Here is a 24,767-nt window from a genome sequence, read left to right on the forward strand (position 1 = left end):
CCCTTGGACAGTTGATTAACAGGGCCAAGCAAGATTACGTTCCTACTGTCTGGCCCTCCAACAGTGCCACCCTGACTTCAATTATAGGCATCGTTTGCATTTCAATAAATCCAAATGTTATCTGCAATGGTGCCACGGATTGCTATAAGAATTGCACAGTTGGAATTAGGTCAGCTAAGGCTCAGTTCACACTTCAGTTATATGATCAGTTATTTCCATCAGTTATTGTGAGACAAAACCCATAGGGAGGCCTACAGAGATTAGGTATAGTGGAAAGATCTGCATATCTTCTGTGTTTTTGACCCGCACCTGGTTTTGGCTCACAATCACTGATGGAAATAACTGAAATGTGAACTCGGCCTAAGTCATTCTGGCACTCTGCTAGGTTGCATAGCGATGTTGCTGATGACAGACTCTCTATAATTGGAAGTATCCTTTAACTAAATGTGTATATACCGTATTTTTCGCTCCATAAGACACACTCCTTCCCCCCCCAAAGTGGGGGAAAAAATGTCACTGTCTTATAGGGCGAATACTAATGAATGCTTCCATTATGGAAGTGCTCATTAGTACCGAAGGACCGGGAAGCGGTGAATGCAGTGCTCCCTGGGCTCTGTACTCACCGCTTCCTGGTCCTTTGGCGTCAGCTGTGTTGTGACTGCGCACAGAATGAGGACGCTCTGTGACCTCATGCTGTGTGCATCGAGTCATACCACAGCCACGCCAAGAAGAAGAGAGAGAGCTGGATCCTGGGATCCTGTGGCGTCCGGAACAGGAGAGGTAAGTTGCTTATTTTAATTTGATGTGCTCTGAGGCTGGGGGCTGATATGAGGCATTTGGGCCTCATCTGATGTCTGAATGGAGATCTTATTTATATTGTTTGATCGGAGGTCTGATTGTGGGTCTGATCTGAGGTGTTATTGGGGTCTTATTAACATTGGGGGTCTAAATGGGGCTGTGAGCTGAGGTCTGATTAACATTGGGGGTCTGATTGCTGGTCTGATCTGAGGTCTAATGAATTTTTATTGTCCTCCTCTAAAACCTAGATGTGTCTTATAGAGTGAAAAATACGTCAGCTACCGGACATATTATATACCAGTGAGGCATCTTTTGTACCCAAGTTCTTATTTTTAATTATGTGTTTCTTCAAATTGTAAAAAAGTAAAAAAGTATATTCTTACCAGTTTACCACAAAGAATCCCACATGTCTCAATTCCTCTACTTGTATTTGCTTCGGCTAGCTGCAGAAATTTTTGAGAGAGATCTTTGGGCAGAACAACTATCCTCAATCCTTCCACAATTTCATCTGATAGAGATAAATAAAAATGGTTAGAAAAAGCTGCTCATCACAACACAAATTATGTCACCAGCCCAGCCTTGACATCAGGACCAGCTGTAGGTCAGAAGGCACCATGTGCAGAACATTATTGAGCCCCCTCCCTTGAATGAGATTTTGATAATGATGGCTTATCCTCAGGATAGCTCATCAATATCTGATTGGAGTGGGGGGTGCAACTCCCAGGACCTCTGCCGATCAGATGTTGATCCCTGTGGCCTCTTGTTAGGCCATTGACAACACAAAGATTGGTCACATGGCCTCGGTGCAGCTCAGCCCTATGCAAGTGAATAGACCTTGGCTGCAGTACAAAGCACAGCCGCCATACAATGTACAACACTGTGCACCACTGCACACCAGAGCACCACTGCATCCTCAAACAGCTGATCGACAGGGGTACCGGGAGTCAGACCCCCTACAATCAGATATTAATGACCTATCCAATTTTAATTAAGACTGTCCAATAAACACCAGGAACGGAAGTTAAAGGCTATGTACACCTTGTGGGGTAATTTTTGTTTATGATTGCCTTTTACTCATTTTTCGCTAAAAATCATAACTTCAATTGGCCTTTATTAAAAACATTGAGCTGTTCTGTCACAAAGGGTTAACTGTTTTTCTAACTGTCTGACTGGCATTTTCACTTTTTGCCGGTCATCTAATAAACCTTATCTCTAAACTACTAAATGGTCATAAACACTTATTTAAGCCACATTCTTATCAAAAAGACAAGAACTGAGCTATAATGAGTGTTTATAATGTCAGAGAGCAGAGATAAGGAGCCCGTTAGCTCCCCAACTGACGTAAAAGAGAGACAATCGAGAGGCTGCTACTAGAGCATTTCAGCTATGTACAGAAATAGGACGCCATCATAGCCAGTGGCAGACCCATCTGCAATGACTGGTGACGCCACAGGTCACACACCCATATTTGCTGGAAAATTAATGAACTATTATGTCAATGCCCCATTACTGCTGGAGATAGGAGGTGGATGGAAATCTATACTGTGTAAGTGAAGTCTGCCATCATTATCATACACATCCATGTTATAAAGTCTTGGGTATCAAGCACTTACTTTGTACGGCACTTAGAGTTGCTGCTGGCTTTAAAGCCCGGCTTATCGGTGGAGACTGTCCAGCATACAAAGCTGCATCATTTTTGACAGCTTTCCCAGACATTGTATTAGCCAATGAATTGCCTTTGGATGGGGGAAAACAAGATATCATGGTGCCATCTGTTTGCTCAGACACCTTAGACTTAAGGCTAAGGTTCCCTTGATGTTTCAGCTGGTCTCGCATCATGTCTTGCTTCCGGAGCTGGTCTTCAAAAAAGTTGAACTGCTCATTTTCTATTTGTTGCTGTCGGAGCTGTGCCACTCGCTTCTTCTCTGCCTCGAGGAGTTGCTGCTGTTCCATTTTCTTCAGACATTCTGCTTTTCTCTCATTCTAGAAATAAAATGTAAGAAGGTGCATTTATGAGCACCACTTAGAACGCAGTTAGCAATGCTTTATTGTAGTGATATAATCAGAACACTTCCATTAGAAGCAAAGTTCCTGTGCATTCATATGTAGGGTTGAGGGAATGTCATGTCTATGAGCGTGTGCTGTTATAATGTAATCTTTCTAACTTAAAGAGGTTTTCTGATTTAGAAAACCCATTTGAAATATACCCCTATTAGAAAACTGCATGTTATTAGAGTACAGTCGTGGCCAAAAGTTTTGAGAATGACACAAATATTAGTTTTCACAAAGTTTGCTGCTAAACTGCTTTTAGATCTTTGTTTCAGTTGTTTCTGTGATGTAGTGAAATATAATTACACGCACTTCATACGTTTCAAAGGCTTTTATCGACAATTACATGACATTTATGCAAAGAGTCAGTATTTGCAGTGTTGGCCCTTCTTTTTCAGGACCTCTGCAATTCGACTGGGCATGCTCTCAATCAACTTCTGGGCCAATTCCTGACTGATAGAAACCCATTCTTTCATAATCACTTCTTGGAGTTTGTCAGAATAAGTGGGTTTTTGTTTGTCCACCCGCCTCTTGAGGGTGACCACAAGTTCTCAATGGGATTAAGATCTGGGGAGTTTCCAGGCCATGGACCCAAAATGTCAACGTTTTGGTCCCCGAGCCACTTAGTTATCACTTTTGCCTTACGGCACAGTGCTCCATCGTGCTGGAAAATGCATTGTTCTTCACCAAACTGTTGTTGGATTGTTGGAAGAAGTTGCTGTTGGAGGGTGTTTTGGTACCATTCTTTATTCATGTCTGTGTTTTTGGGCAAAATTGTGAGTGAGCCCACTCCCTTGGATGAGAAGCAACCCCACACATGAATGGTCTCAGGATGCTTTACTGTTGGCATGACACAGGAATGATGGTAGCGCTCACCTTTTCTTCTCCGGACAAGCCTTTTTCCAGATGCCCCAAACAATTGGAAAGAGGCTTCATCGGAGAATATGACTTTGCCCCAGTCCTCAGCAGTCCATTCACCATACTTTCTGCAGAAGATCAATCTGTCCCTGATGGGTTTTTTTGGAGAGAAGTGGCTTCTTTGCTGCCCTTCTTGACACCAGGCCATCTTCCAAAAGTCTCCGCCTCACTGTGCGTGCAGATGCGCTCACACCTGCCTGCTGCCATTCCTGAGCAAGCTCTGCACTGGTGGCCCTCCGATCCCGCGGCTGAATCCTCTTTAGGAGACGATCCTGGCGCTTGCTGGACTTTCTTGGACGCCCTGAAGCCTTTTTAACAAGAATTGAACCTCTTTCCTTGAAGTTCTTGATGATCCTATAAATTGTTGATTGAGGTGCAATCTAAGTAGCCACAATATCCTTGCCTGTGAAGCCATTTTTATGCAACGCAATGATGGCTGCATGCGGTTCTTTGCAGGTCACCATGGTTAACAATGGAAGAACGATGATTTCAAGCATCACCCTCCTTTTAACATGTCAAGTCTGCCATTTTAACCCAATCAGCCTGACATAATGATCTCCAGCCTTGTGCTCGTCAACATTCTCCACTGAGTTAACAAGACGATTACTGAAATGATCTCAGCAGGTCCTTTAATGACAGCAATGAAATGCAGTGGAAAAGGTTTTTTTCATGGCAAAGAAGGACTATGCAATTCATCTGATCACTCTTCATAACATTCTGGAGTATATGCAAATTGCTATTATAAAAACTTAAGCAGCAACTTTTCAAATTTCCAATATTTATGTAATTCTCAAATTTTTTGGCCACGACTGTAGAGTCGCTGTTCTGGACCCTAATGTGACTATAAAGAACATGCCCTCATCTAGAGTAGGGATGCACAACCTTTTCTGGCCCAAGGACCATACTGTCAGGCTAAACCATACCCAGGGGTCACAACAAAATGTAAGGGATTATCCCTACCTTTCTATATAGAAAGGATAGGCCATAAATGTCTGATAGGCGCTGGTTCAACTTCCAAAAGTCCCACTTATCCAGAGAATGTGGGAGTCCTTCTTACCCATTCACACTTCAGAAAGAATGAGACCCTGCATGAATAATTCTCTCTATTGTAGTTTATGTGAAGCCACCTCTCCATGGTTACACAGTGCATTAGTACTTACCTGTCCTTGCATTGCACAGGTAGTGCACCCTTGCTCTAGAGCAGTGTCCTCAATTCCAGTTAAACTCAATGTTCATTCAATAAATGTGCCGAAACCTGTAGAGTCTAGAAGATCCGACACATTCATTGCGTAGACACTGATTTGAATTAAAACAGTTTTATGGTTAAAGGCTATGTACAATGCATTGCACTCATTTTGGAGGTAAGAATCATTTTTTTCAATTGGTCTTTATTAAAAATGTGCAGCCATTTTCTCAGTACAGGCCTGACATTCTCTAGTAGCAGGATCTGAATTTTCTCTCTCTTCTGTCAGCCAGCTCATCTGACCGGCTCCTTATCGCTGATCTCCTAAACACTCATCATACTGTAGCTCAGTTCTTATCTTACTGTTACAAATGTGGCTTAAATACATGTTTATGACCTCTTAGAGATAAGGTTTATTAGATGACCGGCACATTCACACAGCTAGAAAAACAGTTAACCCTTTGTGACAAAACGGCTCAATATTTTTTAATAAACAGACCAATTGAAAAAATTTTTTTTTACCCAAAGTTGGTAAAATAATAAAAGAATGTCCTCTAAGGTGTACACAGCCTTTAATTTTCTGTCTGTGGCTGCATATGTGCCGCTAGGTTTCCCCCAAGACTACAGCTCATCCCCAGGGGAGTCACAGCAAAAAGTCCCAGCATTGGGACCCTTTATGCTGCCCTCACAGCCCTCAATAAAAAATGACAGAAATGTTGATCTCAGTGGTTGGTCACTAACGCATTAAAGGGAGTCAGTCACCAGGCAAGGCTACTTTCACACTCGCGTTTTGTGTGGATCAGTCATGGACCTCTGCATCCGTTCAGAACGGATCCGTTTGTATTATCTTTACCATACCAAGACGGATCTGTCTTGAACACCATTGAAATTCAATGGAGGACGGATCCATTTTCTATTGTGCCAGATTGTGTCAGTGAAAACGGATCAGTCCCCGTTGACTTGCATTGTGTGCCAGGACGGATCCGTTTGGCTCAGTTTCATCAGACGAACACCATAACACTGCAAGCAGCGTTTTGGTGTCCGTCTCCAAAGCGGAATGGAGACGAATCGGAGGCAAACTGATGCATTCTGAGCGGATCCTTTTCCATTCAGAATGCATTATAATGCAAACTGATCCGTTTTGGACCGCGTGTGAGAGCCCTGAACGGATCTCACAAATGGAAAGCCAAAACACGAGTGTGAAAGTAGACTAATTCATTGTTATACCACACAATGCCTTGAAGGGCTAGCTCAGCTGAATGCAATGTACTTTTCACTTAGCAATCCGTTGTTAACTTCTGGAGAAAAAGTATTTTTATTACACATGCAGATGAGCAGTTAAGTGCACCAAGGCCACTCTGTGCAATCTGGCTCCTCCTGCTCCCTTAACCAGCCCCAGCCCCTTCCCCTTCTTCTTGATTGACAGAACCAGGCAAAATGACTATGTGGGAACCTGGCCCTGTCAATCAAGAAGGAGACAGAGAGGGTTGGCTTAAGGAGCAGGAGGAATGAGGGTGCACAGAGTGGCTTGGGACCACCCTTGGTGCACTTAACTGATCATTTGCATATGGAAGAAAAGTACTTTTCCCAGGAATGAAGCAACAGATCACTAAGTGAAGGGTATCATTACGTTCAGCTGAGCTAGTCCTACAAGGCATTGTGCCTGGTTTATCAATGCATTTTCCAGTGACAGATGCCCTTTAATGTGGTGCCGTTCTTCTAGTAGCACCCGGCCAGCACTACCAGCGGGATCTGAGTTCTACAACACATTAACACACAGAGTGACAACCCACTGAAATCAGCATGCTCACCTCAGAGGCGCCAGCATTAAGGGTCAGACAAGTTGGACATAGGACGTAGAAGACATCTGGATGTACTGAAGGACTTCCACACTCATGGCAATGGCTGTGACTGCACAATGCTCTCATCCTGGACATGTAACCAGTTAGATGCTGCAGTCAGTAATGACTGCAGCACAGAAACAAAACAAAGGTCAGGGTCATTCAGCTTTTATATTTTGATCATTTCTATTCTCAGCCTGGACATTATGATCTCTGTCACTAATACAATACATACGTTTGTATCACATTGCACATCAATAGCCTTGTAACAGCCATCACAAAAAAGTTATCCAATGTAATACTGACTTTCTATAAAACTTACTATATCTTTAAAGTATTCTTGATATTCTTGGTTATATTTCTTGAGAAGGTCTTTTTTTAGCTCATCTGTCCTTGGAAATGCAACTTCCTTTAATTTCTTAAAGAAAAGCAGAAAAAAAGAAAGAAGTTACTTTGCAATACATGACATCATGTAATATCCTTCTACCATGGGAGTGACTAGTGCAGTCATGTAACGCTGAGGGTCTCAGGCCCCATTGACACGTATGTGATGACATCTGTGGCAAGACGGTCAGCGGCTCATCTGTGAAGATGTCCGTGAAGGATCCGTGTTTGGTTTCTGTGTCCATCTGTATGCCACGCACACTGCTAGGCATATCCGTGATGAATCAGTGGTTTTCACTGACCCTTAGACTTCAATAAGCGTGTTTGGTCCACATCACAGACCTAAATAGTACGTCTCTGTGGTTTTCCAAAAAATCACTGATATGTAAATAAAAACATTAAAATCAATGGGTATGTGTGCTGTCCATGGAGAGCACGGATAGCACACGCCTATGATTCACTGACGTGTGAAAGAGGCCTTACATTCATTACTCTGAACAGAGCAAATGATTCACGAGAAACCTTTTTAACCCCTTAATGACCAGGCTGAGCAGGCCTGGACCAAGTTATTTTTATATTTTTGGTACTTTCATGGTAGCTTTTATAATTTATGATGCCACACATCTGATGCCAAGTGCTCCTTCTTTCACCCACCATCTTCAGCTGGTACTGGCATTGCCACCCACCTCCCCACTCTGTCACCGGGTGACTCTGTGGTCTCCTGATGCTGTTGCCACCTCTACACTATGTCACCTTGCCACTCTGTGGTCTCCTGATGCTGCTGCCACCTCCACACTGTTATTATGCCATGCTGTGGCCTCCTCATGATGCTGCTGCTGCTGCCACCTCTCCACTTTGTGGTCTCCACATGCTGCTGCTGCCACCTCCACACTGTCATTGTGCCTGCCTGTGGCCTCCACTGTCATTGTGCCTGCCTGTGGCCTCCACCTGATGCTGCTGCTGCCACCTCCACACTCTGTCATTGTGCCACTCTGTGGCCTCCTGATGCTGCCACCACCTCCACACTGTCATTGTGCAACTCTGTGGCCTCCTCCTGATGCTGCTGCCACCTCCACACTGTGATTGTGCCACTCTGTGGTCTCATCATGCTGCTTCCACCTCACCACTATGTCATAGGGCCACTCTGTGGACTTCTCATGCTGTTCCCACCTTCGCCACTTCATGAATGGGCCACTATTTTGCCTTTCGGCCTGGCTGACATCATCATTTATTTGACCCTTCTTCTGATGTGTCAGAAGGAAGGAAAAATGAGACGCACATCGGATAATGTCTATGTAACAGCTGTAAGGGCTGCATGACATGGTCCCTATTTTTCATCAGAATTGGCCTATGATTTGGTAGCCAAAAGCAGGAGTGGGTACAAAAGACATGCAAATATTCCATTCACGTGTCATCTCTGTTCTGGATCCACTCCTGTTTTTTTTGGCTTAAGCAATACTGATGGATTACTGATCAAATTCTGACCGAGTAAAGGTGGATGCTCCACAGACAGGATCCGTTTTTTAGGGGTTATTGTTCTGACGGATCAGAGGAAGGGCGAAATAATCAGTGGCGTCAACACAAGCTTACTGCTGACACCCTCTCCACTCCGTCGGGTGGGCTCTACTTGTATAAGCGTTTAATAGAAAAGGTTCTGTAGACATCTATATGGAATCAGCTGCCGACGGTGTAAAAGGAGTGCGCTTCTTCTTGACACTAACATTGACCTGTAAGGCTGAGTTCACACTTCAGTTATTTGGCCAGTTTTGGCCCCGCAACTTCCCAAATAAGTGAAGTGTGCAATGATTTTAAGAGCAACGCCTGTCACCTGCATGTCATACGGACTCATGCATGTCATACTGACTATGCGTGTTACTGCAAGGCACAGTGTTCTACACCACTATAAATAGCGGAAATAGCCGTGTTTTAACGCGATTCACCACAAATAAATTCTGATTGAACCAAATTCTTTCCAAAAATTCAGCGAATTAGCCGAATCGAATTTGGGAGAAAGTCGCTAATCTTTAGTTGTGGTGTTTCTGAAAAAAAATGTTTTATTCCATATCCAAATAAGGGCTTCAGTGCTCCAAGGGGCGTGACCAAAAACGGAAAGGTGAGGGGCCAGGCCCCGCCTCTCAGCGCACTTATAAAATAAAGAACAAAGTCCTTTTTCTTGGGAGTGCCACAACCAATTTTCACACGACAGGAATTATTTTTAGCAGTGGGATCAACCCTACCAGGCAGTATTCCTGGTTTAATAGGATTGACCCTACCGACAGGTGCTTTAATTCCTTCATATTAAATGGGCAAAAAAAATGTTTCCAGAGCCTATGAATATAGAGAAATACATAGGTCATGATAAATGAAATTATAAATACTGCTTACCTTTAATATAACCTGTTTTTCTGGGATTTCACATTGCTGGTAGTCTCGGTGATTAGGAAGTTTCTCAACAAACAATCTGCAGCACAAAAAACATTTTAAAGCCTACGGCAGAACTTAAAGACGTAAAGCTGTAAAACAGAACACACCCTAAACCCTCACGTGATAAATTTGTTGTAGAGAACAAAGGCATTTTCAAGATTCCCTTCATCCAGGTACACAGAGGCCATTCTCTCCATTTCCACTCCAGAACGAAAGTAGCGCCTGGGAGTGATGTCCTCGTTGATGGTGATGTTACAGCCCAGCTTGCTGAGGGCACGGACACGCTCCTCTGGGCTCAAAGATACATCAGTGTGATCTGGCATAGCTGCCAGCTTTTTCTATAAAAAGTAATACAAAAATATATAAACACATTATTGAAACAATTTGATAATAAAATAATGTAATATTTCAACGTAAATGACCAAAACCTACAGTATGTTGGGTTTATCTGCAACGTGGGGAGACAAACCATCTTCAAAGAGCTATCTCAGGTGATAGGCATGTTGGGAAATGTCCACTGTATACTAGGCACTGTACAGAAATCTGAAGTAGGAAAAAAATATAACTGTCCCACCCCATTATCAGAGCAACTAAAATAAAATAAAAATGTTAATGCCTCTTAATACACTAAAATAATAAATGTCTCCAAATACCACGTATGGAAGCCTTCCAGGCTTTGCCAGAAGCAAGGTCTGATCAGACGAAAAGTCAGTGTAAAACTACAATACACTGCAGTAGGTGACTATCACAGTGTATTGTGCCGGATTAGGCTACTTTCACACTAGCATTGTTAGGATCCAGCAAACAGTATGCAAACATCCGGTATTTACATTTTTCAAAGATCAAAAGCGAAAGCAGCTCCTCCTATATCCTGGCGCATGTGCAGACCGGAAAAACGGATCCAACGACGCGGCAATTTCCAGAACACTTGGTACCGGATCCGGCATTAATACATCTCTATGAAAATTAATACCGGATCCGGCAAGTGCGGTATTGTTCCGGGATTTTGGCCGTACAAGGGACATCCTGATGCATACTGAACGGATTGCTTTCCATTCAGAATGCATTAGGACAAAACTGATGCATTTTTTTCCAGTATTGGGACCCTTTGCCGGATTTCAATACCGGAAAATAATAATGCTAGTGTGAAAGTCCCCAAGAGGGATAAAAAAAAAAATTATAATAAATAAATAAATATTTTAAGTAAAAAAAAAAAAGAAAACTCCCTTTCTCATATCCACTGGTTAAAAATATGAAAAAAAAAAAAACAGACTACACATAATTGGTATTGCTACGTTCGTTATGATCTGATCTATGAAAGGATCATGTTACTTATCCCGTGCAGTGGACGCCGGAAAAAAAGAAACCGGAAAAAAAAGTATGCCACCTCACCGCCTAAAAAAATGGTGTAAAAAGAGATCAAAAAGTCATATACACCCCAAAAAAGGTACCAATAAAAACTACAGACTTTCCCGCAAAAAAGCCCTGATACTGACATGTTGACGGAAAAAAAAAAAAAGTTATGAATTTTAGATGTGGCAATGCAAAGAAAAATATATTTTTAATGAAAGAGGGATTTTATGATGAAAAAGAAGTAAAACGTGAAACAAACTATAATTGTATCAACCTGCAGAATAAAGTTATCATATCATTTCTAAAGCACAGGTCACCATTGCATCCTGTGATTGGCTCTAGTGGTCACGTGGCGCCTGTCAACAGGATGTTGATGCCAGAGCATCACGGAGCTGCAGAGACGGCCAGGGACCAATGTAAATGGAACCTCGCAGCGGGGACGAGTTAAATGAACCCCACCGTGGGTCGGCCACTCTCTGAGGCCTTTTTAAGGCTTGGATAACCCTTTTAAAGGCCAAAATAGGCTTAGTCCGTAACAGGTTAATATACCGTAGTATATTGAGAATTTATTAATTTTACAAATGTAGGCAATTTTTTTCCATTCTCCTTGGAAACCTCTTATACAGATTGCATCTGATAAGATGCTTGATGACAGTTTCCGGAGATTAGAAAAACTGAATAGAGCTCTGGACAGGCTGTAATTAGGGTCAGAGTTAAGAAATACGATATGTATCGCTGTTTAGATATATTTATAAAAACTATTAAAAGCGGTCCACACATCAAAAATCAAAGCAAACAACCACAACAAACATATGTTATTCTGAAAATACAGACTAAAGCTCATCAGGCCAGAAACATAGGGGGACATTTATTAAGTCTGGCATTTTACACACCACTCTTAATTTATCCCCTGCTGTCATCAGATGCGGTACAATTATTAAAGGGGTAATCTATCCCCTGCTGTCATCAGATGCGGTACAATTATTAAAGGGGTTGTCTAATGTTAGGAAAATAAAGAGAGTTAGGAAAACAAAGAGAGTGCCACATCTGCCCACGGTACGTGTCTGGGTATTGCAGCTCAGCTCATAGGGCTGTTTTTGGAGGAAAGCCTCCAAGTTTCTCTAATTCTGGACAACCCATTTAAGGCTACTTTCACACTTGCGGCAGTGTGATCCGGCGGGCAGTTCAGTCGTCGGAACAGCCCGCCGGATCCGCCGATCTGGATGTGACTGAAAGCATTTGTGAGACGGATCCGGATGCGGATCCATCTCACAAATGCATTGCAAGAACGGATCCATCTCTCCGCTTGTCATGCGGACAGACGGATCCGTCTTGTATTTTTGCTTTCACATTTTTACCGCAGACCGGAAGGACGGATCCGGCATTCCGGTATTTTGAATGCCGGATCCGGCACTAATACAATCCTATGGGGAAAAATGCCGGATCCGGCATTCAGGCAAGTCTTCAGTTTTTTTCACCGGAGATAAAACCGTAGCATGCTACGGTTTTCTCTTTTGCCTGCACAGTCAAAATGACTTAACGGAAGACATCCTGATGCATCCTGAACGAATTACTCTCCATTCAGAATGCATGGGGATATGCCTGATCAGTTCTTTTTACAGCATTGAGCCCTTTTGACGGAACTCAGGGCTAGAAAAGAAAAACGCTAACGTGAAAGTGCCCTAAGAGGCGCCGTATAATAATTGTGGTGTACCTCTGTAGATCTGTGCAAGAGAGTTGGTGTAGATTTCAGATATCATCTACACCATTTTTCTGATTGTAATAAATATGCCAAACAAGTTTCGCCTGGCCCCACATCACCCATTTCCACCCACTTTGTGGCAAAAGGGGCAAATGGGGCTTGAAACCCCCAAAAAGTTGGAAATTCTTGGGCCAGCAGGCGATGCAACAAATTATGCACACCAGTTTTTGGGAATACAGGAGAAGATACATGCCCCCCCCCCCCCCAATAATCTCTGGATCTATTGCATATTATACACTGCACAAACCAGATGTTACAAATCTGTCTGTCGTTTAACTCTTTAAGGAGTGCATCAAGGAAAGTGTTTCCAAATTGAGCTCTGTTGCATGAAATATAGCCCTCCTACCTCTGTGCATCACATCTAGAAGGTCTGTTGATTTATATAGAAATGAAATAGTACAAGCGAGTAAAGGCTAACCAGAAGTAGAAAGTAGAGATTGCATCATAACTTGCTGAAAAGTATATTACATCTATAAACTATACAGTATAATACATGCATATTATAACGGTACATATAGAGAATAAACTAAAATGATTCACCAGTGATGAAATGGAGATGGACTGCTCCATGCTGCCTTCAGAGTTGATGGGAAGGGGCTGCTAATAGCTTTACAATCCGTCCATCTGCAACCAGAGGAGAAACAAAGGAAATCAATGCTTCACAAGTATCAAATAACGTCAGTTCCTCAGTTCTGTATGAATCATTGGTCGATAGAGTGGCCCCGAAATTATAATGGTCTTAATGATCTCAAGCCTCAGATGCAGGAGGGGCGGCATGACACCGATGTTCAGCAAATACAATCACGGTATTCTGCGCTCATTAGAAACTGCTTTGATTCAAATAAAATGTATGGATTTACAGAAAACGTAGGGGGAGATGATGAAGAGTGAAGGAATAGAAATATCCCTGACAGCATTAGCACCGAGTGAATACGGTATCTCTCCTCTGTGAGATGGTAACCCTGCTGCCTTGGTCCTAGGCATGAATCCTACCAAGGGCAGCAGCTGCATCAAGTTTGCCCTTTCTTCTCGTGTGCTTCCGCCCACACACCTGGGTATACTGCAGTTCTACAGAATATGTGGGCACTATACAAGAAAAAAACATTTCTACTAGTGCAAATAATAAACTGTTGCCATTGAATGTTCTTGCTTAGTAAATTTACCTAGTACTTTACTTTTTTCTATGGAGATGGCAAACATGGTCAGCCTTATGAAGGCTATGTTGAGCTGCCTTTGGTTACCAAGTAACCTAACAGTTAACAGATATACACAGACTGTCCTATGCTCTCCTCTCTCCACATCTGTCCATCTTGTGTATATTACTGCCATAATTATATGAAATTGTCCTGTTAGCCTGTCCCTAAACCAGACATGCATTATCCTGAGATAACAAGGAAGGATAAAGAAATACACTCATTGGATGCCTCAAATGTTCCTTTCCCTTGGACATCCGTCACCCACAGGTTTTTATGTTAAAAGAAAATGCATGCATTTAAGGTATACTTTTCTTTACTGGATAGCTGTGATGGACGCCATCCATCAGCCATAGGTTCTCATATTATGTCTATCCTCAACACTGTTGCCCAACGAATCCACCTCTCCCCCTGTTACTCCTCTGTCTCTACACACTGCCAATTCCTTCACTGGCTCCCCATTACCTGGAGAATCCAGTACAAAACACTATGACATAAAAGGCTGTCTACAACATGTCCGCTCCATACATCTGTGACCTTATCTCCAAGTACCTTCCCACACAGAACTTCTGATCCTCACAAGACTTCACTGTTGTCCTCTTATCTCCTCTTTCCACGGTCACCTCCAAGATTTCTCCCGTGCATCCCTCATACTCTAGGACTCCCTACCACAACATATCAGGCTCTCACCTACAGTGGAATCCTTAAAAAGAAACATGAAAACCCACCTCTTCAGACAAGCCTACAACCTACAGTAACCCTGCTGCCACTATACCCCTGTATGACGAGATTTAACCTCACCTACTGTATGTGTCCCTCATCCTTTGTAGATTGTAAGCACGCAAGGTCCCCTTTGTTCTGTACCATTTTGTAACTTGTCTTGTTCATGCTTATTGCAATTATTTGGTATGTGCACCCCATGGAATGAATGTCACTTTAATAATAAATAAAAATAATATTAGAAAGTATACTTTATTATATATGTGTAGTGCCCTATTGCCCGAGGATACTTTGTATTGTGGATGCTTGTAAACATTTGCCCCCATTACTACTATGCAAAGCCATCAACTCCCAACTTTATTGCACTTTGAATGATAAACCTGCAATATGATTTATGCTGTTCTGTGCACATACTATCTTATATTTTTGAATTTTATATTTTATTGTTATACATCCTGTTTTAACTGTTATTGAACTAAATCTGCACAGTAGAAAGGGTTAATGCATAGCCAACGTATACTAAGAGATTTTGGGACTTTCTAGCTATGCACCGAGAAGTTAGAAATCTTCCACTATAGGGAATTATTCAAAGTTGTGGAGGGGAAAAAACAGACACACTGACCTTCTGACTGTCTGGTTTAGCACTGTTATGTACATATAAAGACTTGTTTATGTATGGAAAATGGTTTTGTCATTCCCAAAGACTTTAATTGAAACTCTATACAAGTCTATGACAGACTGAAATTGCAACATTGTTTCTGTTTAGGCTGTGCTTCTCCACTCCACCTTTCCCACTAGAAGGTTCATGGTCAGTTAGAAACTGTATATAAGGAGAGACGTTAGAGTCCTTAGTTGTCTGCTGATAGGGACCAGTGTTTAGTTCAAGAGACTCTGTCTGTCACAGCCAGACAGTTGAGAAGCTCTGACAGGAGCCTTTCAGATCCTCCTCCTTGAATTTCTTTGTTTTGGTTTAGTTTCTCATCTCGTTAGTCTATCTCAGCTGTCATGCTGTTGGACTGATTGCTGCCCTTTAAGTTCCTCCCCAGAATGCAGTAGTGTGCGGCTTATACAACTTCCTGGAGTGTGTGTGCATGCTGTTCCTTGTTCCCAGTCCACAGTCCCCAGTCGTCTGCAAGATAAGTTCTGTTTATGTATTTATGATTTTCTGGTTTCTGGATCCAGGTGACCCTGACTCCCTCCGTGTCTGTGTAGGGAGTCGGTGGTCGTGTCCCCTCACTATTGTAGGGTCTTCAGGTGTAAGATAGTCGAGGTACGTGGATATGCGCCCATCCACCTTTGGGGTGGTCGCATAGGCTGAGCAATAAGGGAGAGCGGCAGGTCTCTTGCAGGGGTCTCCCCTTTTGTTCCTTAGTTGTGGATCCAGTGAGTCATTGTTTATATTATTGTCTTGTCTCCTGTACACCATCCGTGACATTATAAGCCGCCAAAACCGTCTCAAGCATGGATCCGGTTTCACTTTTGGCTGAGCGCTTCCAGGGTCTTTCATTGGAGGTAGCTGATCTCCGTAAGACTTTTTCTCAGTTTCAAGTGACCGGTTCAGCTTGCGTTCATGGAGATTGTTCTGAGCCTAAGATCTCGCTCCCGGATACGTTCTCCGGGGGTAGTGAGTATTTTGTGCGTTTTAGAGAGGCTTGCAAACTCCATTTTCGCCTTCTTCCCCATTCCTCTGGTGATGAAAAACGGAGGGTGGGGATCATTATATCGCTGCTTAGGGGTAACGCTCAATCCTGGGCCTTTTCGCTGCCGGAGGGGGCACGGCCCCTCCGTTCAGTGGATGAATTCTTTTTAGCCCTGGGTCAGATATATGATGATCCGGATCGTATTGCTCTGGCTGAGTCTAGACTACGTCTGTTATGCCAGGGTAAACAATCCGCAGAGATATACTGCTCAGAATTTCGGAGATGGGCAGCTGATACTGGTTGGAATGATGCTGCACTCCGAAGTCAATTTTGCCATGGTCTTTCAGAGAGATTGAAAGATGCATTTGCCTTTCATGAGAGACCTACCTCCTTGGATTCTGCTATGTCTCAGGCCGTTCGTATTGACAGGCGTCTTAGAGAGAGAGGAGAGATCTCTCCTTCCTGTCATACTCAGTCCCGGTACAGTGCAGCGGTCTCTTTCTGTGCGCAGGGGTCTCAGTCGCTGTCAGCCCCTTCTGAGCAGGAGCCCATGCAGCTGGGGTTGATTGCCTCTGACGATAGAAGATTCAGCCCACATGGGAGGGTTTGTTTTTGTTGTGGAGGTATAAATCATTTGGCAAATGTTTGTCCCTCTAGGAGATTCAGGCAGTTTTCTGGGAGTAATAAACAAACTAAAAGGAAAAAATCTTTTAAAAATGTTCCGTCTGTTACTATTGGCAGGGTTGAGGCGGAAATTGAAGGTTTTCCGTTTGCTTGTAGTTCCCGTTTTGTCCTGTCTGCTAGGGTGGCGCTAGAGAGCAAAATCATTTTTTGTGAGATTTTTGTGGATAGTGGAGCAGCTGTCAATCTCATTGATAATCAATTTGCAATAACTCATGGTTTCCAGGTATGCACTTTGGGAAAGGATATTCCTGTTTTTGCTATTGATTCCGCTCCACTTTCTCAGAAATCATTAAAGGGCATAGTTCACAATATCCGTTTAATTGTGAGTGATGCTCATGTTGAGGATGTGTCATGTTTCGTCCTTAGCGGTTTGCCTACTCCTCTAGTGTTGGGGCTACCCTGGCTCACTAAACATAACCCCACCATTGATTGGCAAGCGAGGCAAATAAATGGTTGGAGTGACTTTTGCAGAGAGAATTGCCTCATGACATCTGTTTCTGAGGTTTCTACTAAGACTGTACCACCTTTCCTCTCTGAATTTTCGGATGTCTTCTCTGAGAGTGGATTTGCCCCCGCACAGGGAGTACGATTGCCCTATTAATCTCATCCCAGGCGCCAAGCTGCCTAAATCTCGTTTATACAATCTTTCCCAACCTGAGAGGGTCGCTATGCATGCTTATATCTCTGAGAGTCTGAGAAAAGGACACATACGACCCTCGAAGTCACCTGTTGCCGCTGGTTTTTTCTTTGTTAAGAAAAAAGATGGTTCTTTAAGACCTTGTCTGGATTTCAGGGAGCTGAACAGTATCACTATTCGTGACCCTTATCCGCTTCCTCTGATCCCGGACCTGTTTAACCAGGTTGTTGGGGCTAAAGTCTTTTCCAAATTAGACCTAAGAGGGGCATACAACCTGGTCAGGGTCAGAGAAGGAGACGAATGGAAGACGACTTTCAATACCCCTGAGGGCCATTTTGAGAATTTGGTTATGCCTTTTGGTTTGATGAATGCCCCAGCCGTTTTTCAGCATTTCGTGAACAGCATTTTTTATCATTTAATGGGAAAATTTGTATTAGTGTATTTGGATGACATTTTGATTTTTTCTCCTGATTTCAAGACTCATAAGAAACATTTACGTCAGGTCTTGCTCATCCTGCGGGAGAATAAATTATACGCGAAACTGGAAAAATGTGTGTTTGCGGTTCCAGAAATTCAATTTCTGGGATTTCTTCTCTCGGCTTCTGGTTTTCGCATGGACCCCGAGAAGGTCCGCGCTGTGCTTGAGTGGGAGCTTCCTGAGAATCAGAAGGCGCTGATGCGTTTTTTGGGCTTTGCCAATTATTACAGGAAATTTATTTTGAATTATTCCTCTGTTGTTAAACCACTCACTGATATGACCAGAAAGGGGGTAGATTTTTCTTCCTGGTCGGTAGAGGCGCGTAAGGCCTTTTCTAATATCAAGGAGAGTTTTGCTTCCGCTCCCATCCTGGTACAACCTGATATTTCGTTACCCTTCATAGTTGAGGTTGATGCTTCTGAGGTAGGGGTGGGTGCGGTCTTGTCTCAGGGTTCCTCTCCTGCCAAATGGCAACCGTGTGCCTTTTTCTCAAAGAAACTCTCCTCCGCAGAGAGAAATTATGATGTGGGAGATAGGGAATTGTTGGCCATCAAGTTGGCTTTTGAAGAATGGCGCCATTGGCTAGAGGGAGCCAGACACCCTATTACTGTGTTTACTGACCATAAAAATCTGGCCTACTTGGAGTCAGCCAAGCGTCTGAACCCGAGACAGGCCAGATGGTCTTTGTTCTTTTCAAGGTTTAATTTTGTTGTCACGTTCCTCCCTGGGGTTAAGAATGTGAAGGCAGATGCCCTGTCACGTTGTTTTCCGGGAGGTGGGAATTTTGAAGACCCGGGTCCCATTTTGGCTGAGGGTGTGGTGGTCTCTGCTCTTTTTCCTGAATTGGAGGCAGAGGTGCAGGCAGCCCAGTCAGAGGCTCCTGATCTTTGTCCTCCTGGGAGGTTGTTTGTGCCTCTCGCTTTGAGACACAAGATTTTTAAGGAACACCACGATACGGTCCTTGCTGGGCACCCGGGGGCAAGAGCCACACTGGATCTCATCGCTCGGAGATTCTGGTGGCCTGCGCTTCGTAAGTCGGTTGAGGGTTTTGTGGCAGCTTGCGAGACTTGCGCTCGTGCCAAAGTCCCTCATTCACGGCCATCAGGTCCTCTCCTTCCCTTACCCATTCCTTCCCGTCCTTGGACACATCTGTCCATGGACTTCATAACGGACTTGCCTCGTTCCTCGGGGAAGACTGTGATTCTGGTGGTGGTGGACCGTTTTAGCAAAATGATGCATTTCATCCCTTTTCCTGGTTTGCCCAATGCTAAGACGCTGGCGCAGGCATTTATTGACCACATTGTCAAATTGCATGGTATTCCTTCAGACATAGTCTCTGATAGGGGCACGCAGTTTGTTTCCAGTTCTGGAAGGCTTTCTGTTCTCGCTTGGGGGTTCGGTTGTCATTCTCTTCTGCTTTCCACCCGCAGTCGAATGGCCAGACAGAGCGCGTCAATCAGAATCTGGAGACATATCTGCGCTGTTTTGTGGCGGAGAATCAGGAGGATTGGTGTTCTTTTTTGTCCCTTGCTGAGTTTGCTTTAAATAACCGTCGTCAGGAGTCCTCTGATAAGTCACCATTTTTTGGTGCATATGGGTTTCATCCGCAGTTTGGGACTTTCTCGGGAGAGGGGTCTTCTGGTTTACCTGATGAGGACAGATTCTCCTCGTCTTTGTCATCTATTTGGCAAAAGATTCAGGATAATCTAAAGAGCATGAGTGAGAGATATAAGCGTGTGGCAGATAAGATACGTGTGCCTGGTCCGGACCTGAATGTTGGTGATCTGGTGTGGTTGTCTACCAAGAATATCAGATTGAAGGTTCCCTCCTGGAAGTTGGGTCCTAGGTTTATTGGGCCTTACAAGATCCTGTCTGTCATCAATCCTGTTGCCTACCGTCTTGATCTTCCTCAGACTTGGAAGATCCATAATGTTTTTCATAAGTCCTTATTGAAACCTTATGTTCAACCTATTGTGCCCTCGCCTTTGCCTCCTCCTCCGATTGTGGTTGATGGAAGTCTTGAATTTCAGGTCTCTAGGATTGTGGATTCTCGTCTTGTCCGCGGTTCCCTCCAGTACCTCGTTCATTGGGAGGGTTATGGTCCTGAGGAGAGGATGTGGGTCCCAGTGACGAACATTAAGGCCTCTCGTCTCATCAGGGCTTTCCATAGGTCCCATCCTGAGAAGGTGGGCTCTGAGTGTCCGGAGTCCACTCGTAGAGGGAGGGGTACTGTCACAGCCAGACAGTTGAGAAGCTCTGACAGGAGCCTTTCAGATCCTCCTCCTTGAATTTCTTTGTTTTGGTTTAGTTTCTCATCTCGTTAGTCTATCTCAGCTGTCATGCTGTTGGACTGATTGCTGCCCTTTAAGTTCCTCCCCAGAATGCAGTAGTGTGCGGCTTATACAACTTCCTGGAGTGTGTGTGCATGCTGTTCCTTGTTCCCAGTCCACAGTCCCCAGTCGTCTGCAAGATAAGTTCTGTTTATGTATTTATGATTTTCTGTTTTCTGGATCCAGGTGACCCTGACTCCCTCCGTGTCTGTGTAGGGAGCCGGTGGTCGTGTCCCCTCACTATTGTAGGGTCTTCAGGTGTCAGATAGTCGAGGTACGTGGATATGCGTCCATCCACCTTTGGGGTGGTCGCATAGGCTGAGCAATAAGGGAGTGCGGCAGGTCTCTTGCAGGGGTCTCCCCTTTTGTTCCTTAGTTGTGGATCCAGTGAGTCATTGTTTATATTATTGTCTTGTTTCCTGTACACCATCCGTGACACTGTCAGACTGCACGAGTGACCAGAAGAAGACACTGACAGGGATACTCTGCCACAGATCCTGAGTCACCATACCTTTAACAAAATGGCCAGCTAGATGATAAGCCTCAGACTCTGGGCCACGTGCTCTTTCACCAGGGTAACAGCCTTCTGAGAGAGAGGGACAGCTAGTTCAGGCCTTTCCTAGGCACAGAACCTTCTTCTGCCAGGGATGAGACTAGAGAAGGCAGCAGTGAATTGCAATCTGCCCTTGTTGACTCCTTCCTCCCCAACATTGCAAATAGTTCCTCACACAAGCATGAGAAATTCCAGTAATAAATAGCACTATAATATGCAGTGTCATTTTCTTCTCCACTGTCTAGACAGTTATAGTAATCTACTTCTAGGAATTTAGAAGTATGGATGAATGAATAAATGTTGTCTAGGCCGCTTCAGTGAAGATCACTATGCCAACACAGAGAAGGAAGGGAGCAGGGAAGCTACTGATCATGTTAGACCACCACTGAATGCAGGAGAAGGTGAACTAGAAAGATAAACAGCAGGGGGCGCTACTAGAGAATAAAATGTAAAGTAATTATTTTTTTTTTTAAACTGTATTTTTATTACATGTGTACTGCAATAATACTTTGTATGAAATCCACTGCTCATTGCATAGTAATACTTTTCATGGGACAACCCCTGTAACTCACTGCTCACCTGGTTAACACAAATTTTGAGAGCTTTGGGAATGGAGAGATCTCCAATCTAACAACTAATAGCACACTTCTCTATAAACAATGTATACAAAGGCAAACAGCAACTATCCAAATCCGGGGAACCTGATGGCACTGTATACAATACAGTCATAGTGATCCCCGAATGACTGGAATAAAAAACAGTTTATAGGTTCAGTTTATGGCTATTTATTGGAGATGAGAAAGAAGGTAAAAGAAAAAACAATAAAAAACTAAACAAAAGCAAAAATACTATAAACTACTACTAACTGATGTGTACAAGACTGAAGGAGCCCCATCAGTCAGTGGTTTCAGTGTATCACCCTTATTGAAGCAGCTCTGTTATCTATATTTTTTTTAAATCCAGAAACAAGGAATCCAACATTGTTGTATCAATGGAATGTAGGCATAAAAGCCATACATAAGTGACTTAAAAGGATCAGGATGGAAAAATCAATAGATGATCTGCACAGTGATCCCAATGTTCCTGCTCTGTTTAATATTTATAAGCCATGTGTCTTCTTCCTATAACCGGAAACATGTCTACAGGCGGCAGGACATCATCCCTTGAAGGTTAAACAGAAACATCTGGATTAGGAGTTTGCAGATAAAAAAAAAAAAACTACAGGCGACCAATAGAGCACAAATGTAGAAATCACATAAAAAATATGAAATATTACTAAATGGTTTTAAATATTGGAATGTTGACGTTCTGTGGAGTGAGAAGCCCATTATTTGTGCCCCACATGTAATATCATGTAATACCAGGTATTGGGACTGGGTACCTGCAAGATGAGACTCTCTATAATATATGATTGAACATGTGATTTATCCATTCTGCTATGCAATACAAAATATGGTACTGATCACTAATAAAGTGGGCTATAAAATATATTAAAATGTATTAAACTTTCCTGCAGATTTTTTGTAACCAGAATAAGGACTGTGCCTGCTTCTGATAATCCAAATCCCTAATGGTTTTAAACAGGTGCCATTCTTTAAGCCTTATGTAATACAGGACAGAAAATAAACGATTGCATTGTGAGTCATATGGTCCTTTCTGTGATACAGCACAGTGATGCATGGCATGCAATACAGCATACTAAGCTTCATCAGACATGTCAGGAGAGGTGACAGGTCCTCTTTAACAGGGATATCATATATTTAAACAATCCGCTGTTCGCCTCACTCTTGTAGGGTAACCTCTTTACATGCAGGTAGCGAGGGTAGTGACTGAGAAACTTCCATTGGTGATGAGAGAGTCTCAGAATGTGGAATAATATCTGACAGGGCTTAAAGGGGATAAAGAAAATGTAAATACTTAAGTTTAATACGGTGGATATAAAAAGTCTACACACCCCTGATAAAATGTCAGGTTTCTGTGCTGTAAAAAAATGAGACAAAGATAAATCATTTCAGAACTTTTTCCACCATTCATGTGACCTATAAACTGTACAACTCAATTGAAAAACAAACTGAAATCTTTTAGGTGGAGGGAAGAAAACAAAAAAAAACTTAAATAATGTGGTTGCATAAGTTTGAACACCCTCTTATAACTGGGGATGTAGCTGTGTTTATAATTAAGCAATTACGTTCAAAATCATGTTAAATAGGAGTCAGCAAACACCTGGCATCATTTAAAGTGCCTCTGATTAACCCCAAATAAAGTTCAGCTGCTCTAGTTGGTCTTTCCTGAAATTTTCTTAGTCGCAGCCTACAGCAAAAGCCATGGTCCACAGAAAGCTTCCAAAGCATCAGAGGGATCTCATTGTTAAAAGGTATCAGTCAGGAAAAGGGTACAAAAGAATTTCCAAAGGATTAGATATACCATGGAAGACCGTCATCATCAAGTGGAGAAAATATGGCACAACAGTGACATTACCAAGAACTGGACGTCCCTCCAAAATTTATGAAAAGACGAGAATAAAACTGGTCTGGGAGGCTACCAAGAGGCCTTCAGCAACATTAAAGGAGCTGCAGGAATATCTGGCAAATACTGGCTGTGTGGTACATGTGACAACAATCTCCCGTATTCTTCATATGTTTGGGCTATGGGGTAGAGTGGCAAGACAAAAGTCTATTCTTACAAAGAAAAACATCCAAGCCAGGCTACATTTTGCAAAAACACATCTGAAGTCTCACAAAAGCATGTGGAAAAAGGTGTTCTGGTCTAATGAAACCAAGGTTGAACTTTTTGGCCATAATTCCAAAAGATATGTTTGGCCCAAAAACAACACTGCACATCACCAAAAGAACACCATACCCACAGTGAAGCATGGTGGTGGTAGCATCATTCCAAGGGGCTGTTTTTCTTCAGCTGGAACTAGGGCCTTAGTTAAGCTAGAGGGGATTATGAACAGTTCCAAATACCAGTCAATATTGGCACAAACCCTTCAGGCTTCATCTTTCAGCATGACAACGACCCAAAGCATACATCCAAATCAACAAAGGAATGGCTTCACCAGAAGAAGATCAAAGTTTTGGAATCGCCCAGCCAGAGCCCAGACCTGAATCTGATTGAAAATCTGTGGGGTGATCTGAAGAAGTCTGTGCACAGAAGATGCCCTTGCAATCTGACAGATTTGGAGTGTTTTTGCAAAGAAGAGTGGGCAAATTCTGCCAAGTCAAAAATGTGCCATGCTGATAGACTCATACCCAAAAAGACTGAGTGCTGTAATAAAATCAAAAGGTGCTTCAACAAAGCATTAGCTTAAGGGTGTGCACACTTATGCAACCATATTATTTTATTTTTATATTTTTTCTTCCCTCTAACTAAAAGATTTCAGTTTGTTTTTCAATTGAGTAGTACAGTTTATAGGTCACATTAAAGGTGGAAAAAGTTCTGAAATGATTTATCTTTGTCTATTGACATTTTAACAGGGGTGTGTAGACTTTATATCCACTGTATATTCCCAAATACTTTTCATTAGTTATAATGGCTTATTTTGCCTGGGGAGCAATCATTAGGGGAAATAAAATGGCCCCCTTCCTATTAGTACACACAAAACCTGTCCTAATCACACAGGAAGAAAAGTTACTTCAGAACACTGAGATAAAGAGCTGCCTCATCCTCCCCTCTGATCTGCTCGTCAGGGATTATATGATTCTGAATACCTATTGGTAGAACCTGATCCTAACCTGGGCCTATTGGTAGCACCTACCATTAGTAATAAATTCCCAAACAAACCATCAATACAAAAATGGATGGGTCTAACAGGTTTTTA

At 42.9% G+C, this 24,767-nt stretch overlaps 1 protein-coding gene across 2 annotated transcripts in view; it reads right to left on the bottom strand.

Moving 5' to 3' along the window:
• STAMBPL1 (STAM binding protein like 1) overlaps nucleotides 1-24,767 on the bottom strand; it is an 80,391-nt gene that overhangs the window by 14,999 nt on the left and 40,625 nt on the right. Inside the window, exons 2-8 of one of the 2 annotated variants that reach the window (XM_040436314.1) lie at nucleotides 13,253-13,336; nucleotides 10,030-10,140; nucleotides 9,718-9,935; nucleotides 9,559-9,634; nucleotides 7,112-7,207; nucleotides 2,412-2,781; nucleotides 1,182-1,306 (exon numbers count right to left, since the gene is read on the bottom strand). In XM_040436314.1, coding sequence (XP_040292248.1) covers nucleotides 1,182-1,306; nucleotides 2,412-2,781; nucleotides 7,112-7,207; nucleotides 9,559-9,634; nucleotides 9,718-9,920 — 870 coding nt within the window. In that variant the 5' untranslated portion in view covers nucleotides 9,921-9,935; nucleotides 10,030-10,140; nucleotides 13,253-13,336. The remainder of the gene's footprint in view (nucleotides 1-1,181; nucleotides 1,307-2,411; nucleotides 2,782-7,111; nucleotides 7,208-9,558; nucleotides 9,635-9,717; nucleotides 9,936-10,029; nucleotides 10,141-13,252; nucleotides 13,337-24,767) is intronic. The other variant, XM_040436313.1, reaches the window with a different exon arrangement.

Source organism: Bufo bufo, chromosome 6, assembly GCF_905171765.1.
Source record: "Bufo bufo chromosome 6, aBufBuf1.1, whole genome shotgun sequence".
In the NCBI taxonomy this organism is placed as follows: Eukaryota; Metazoa; Chordata; class Amphibia; order Anura; family Bufonidae; genus Bufo; species Bufo bufo.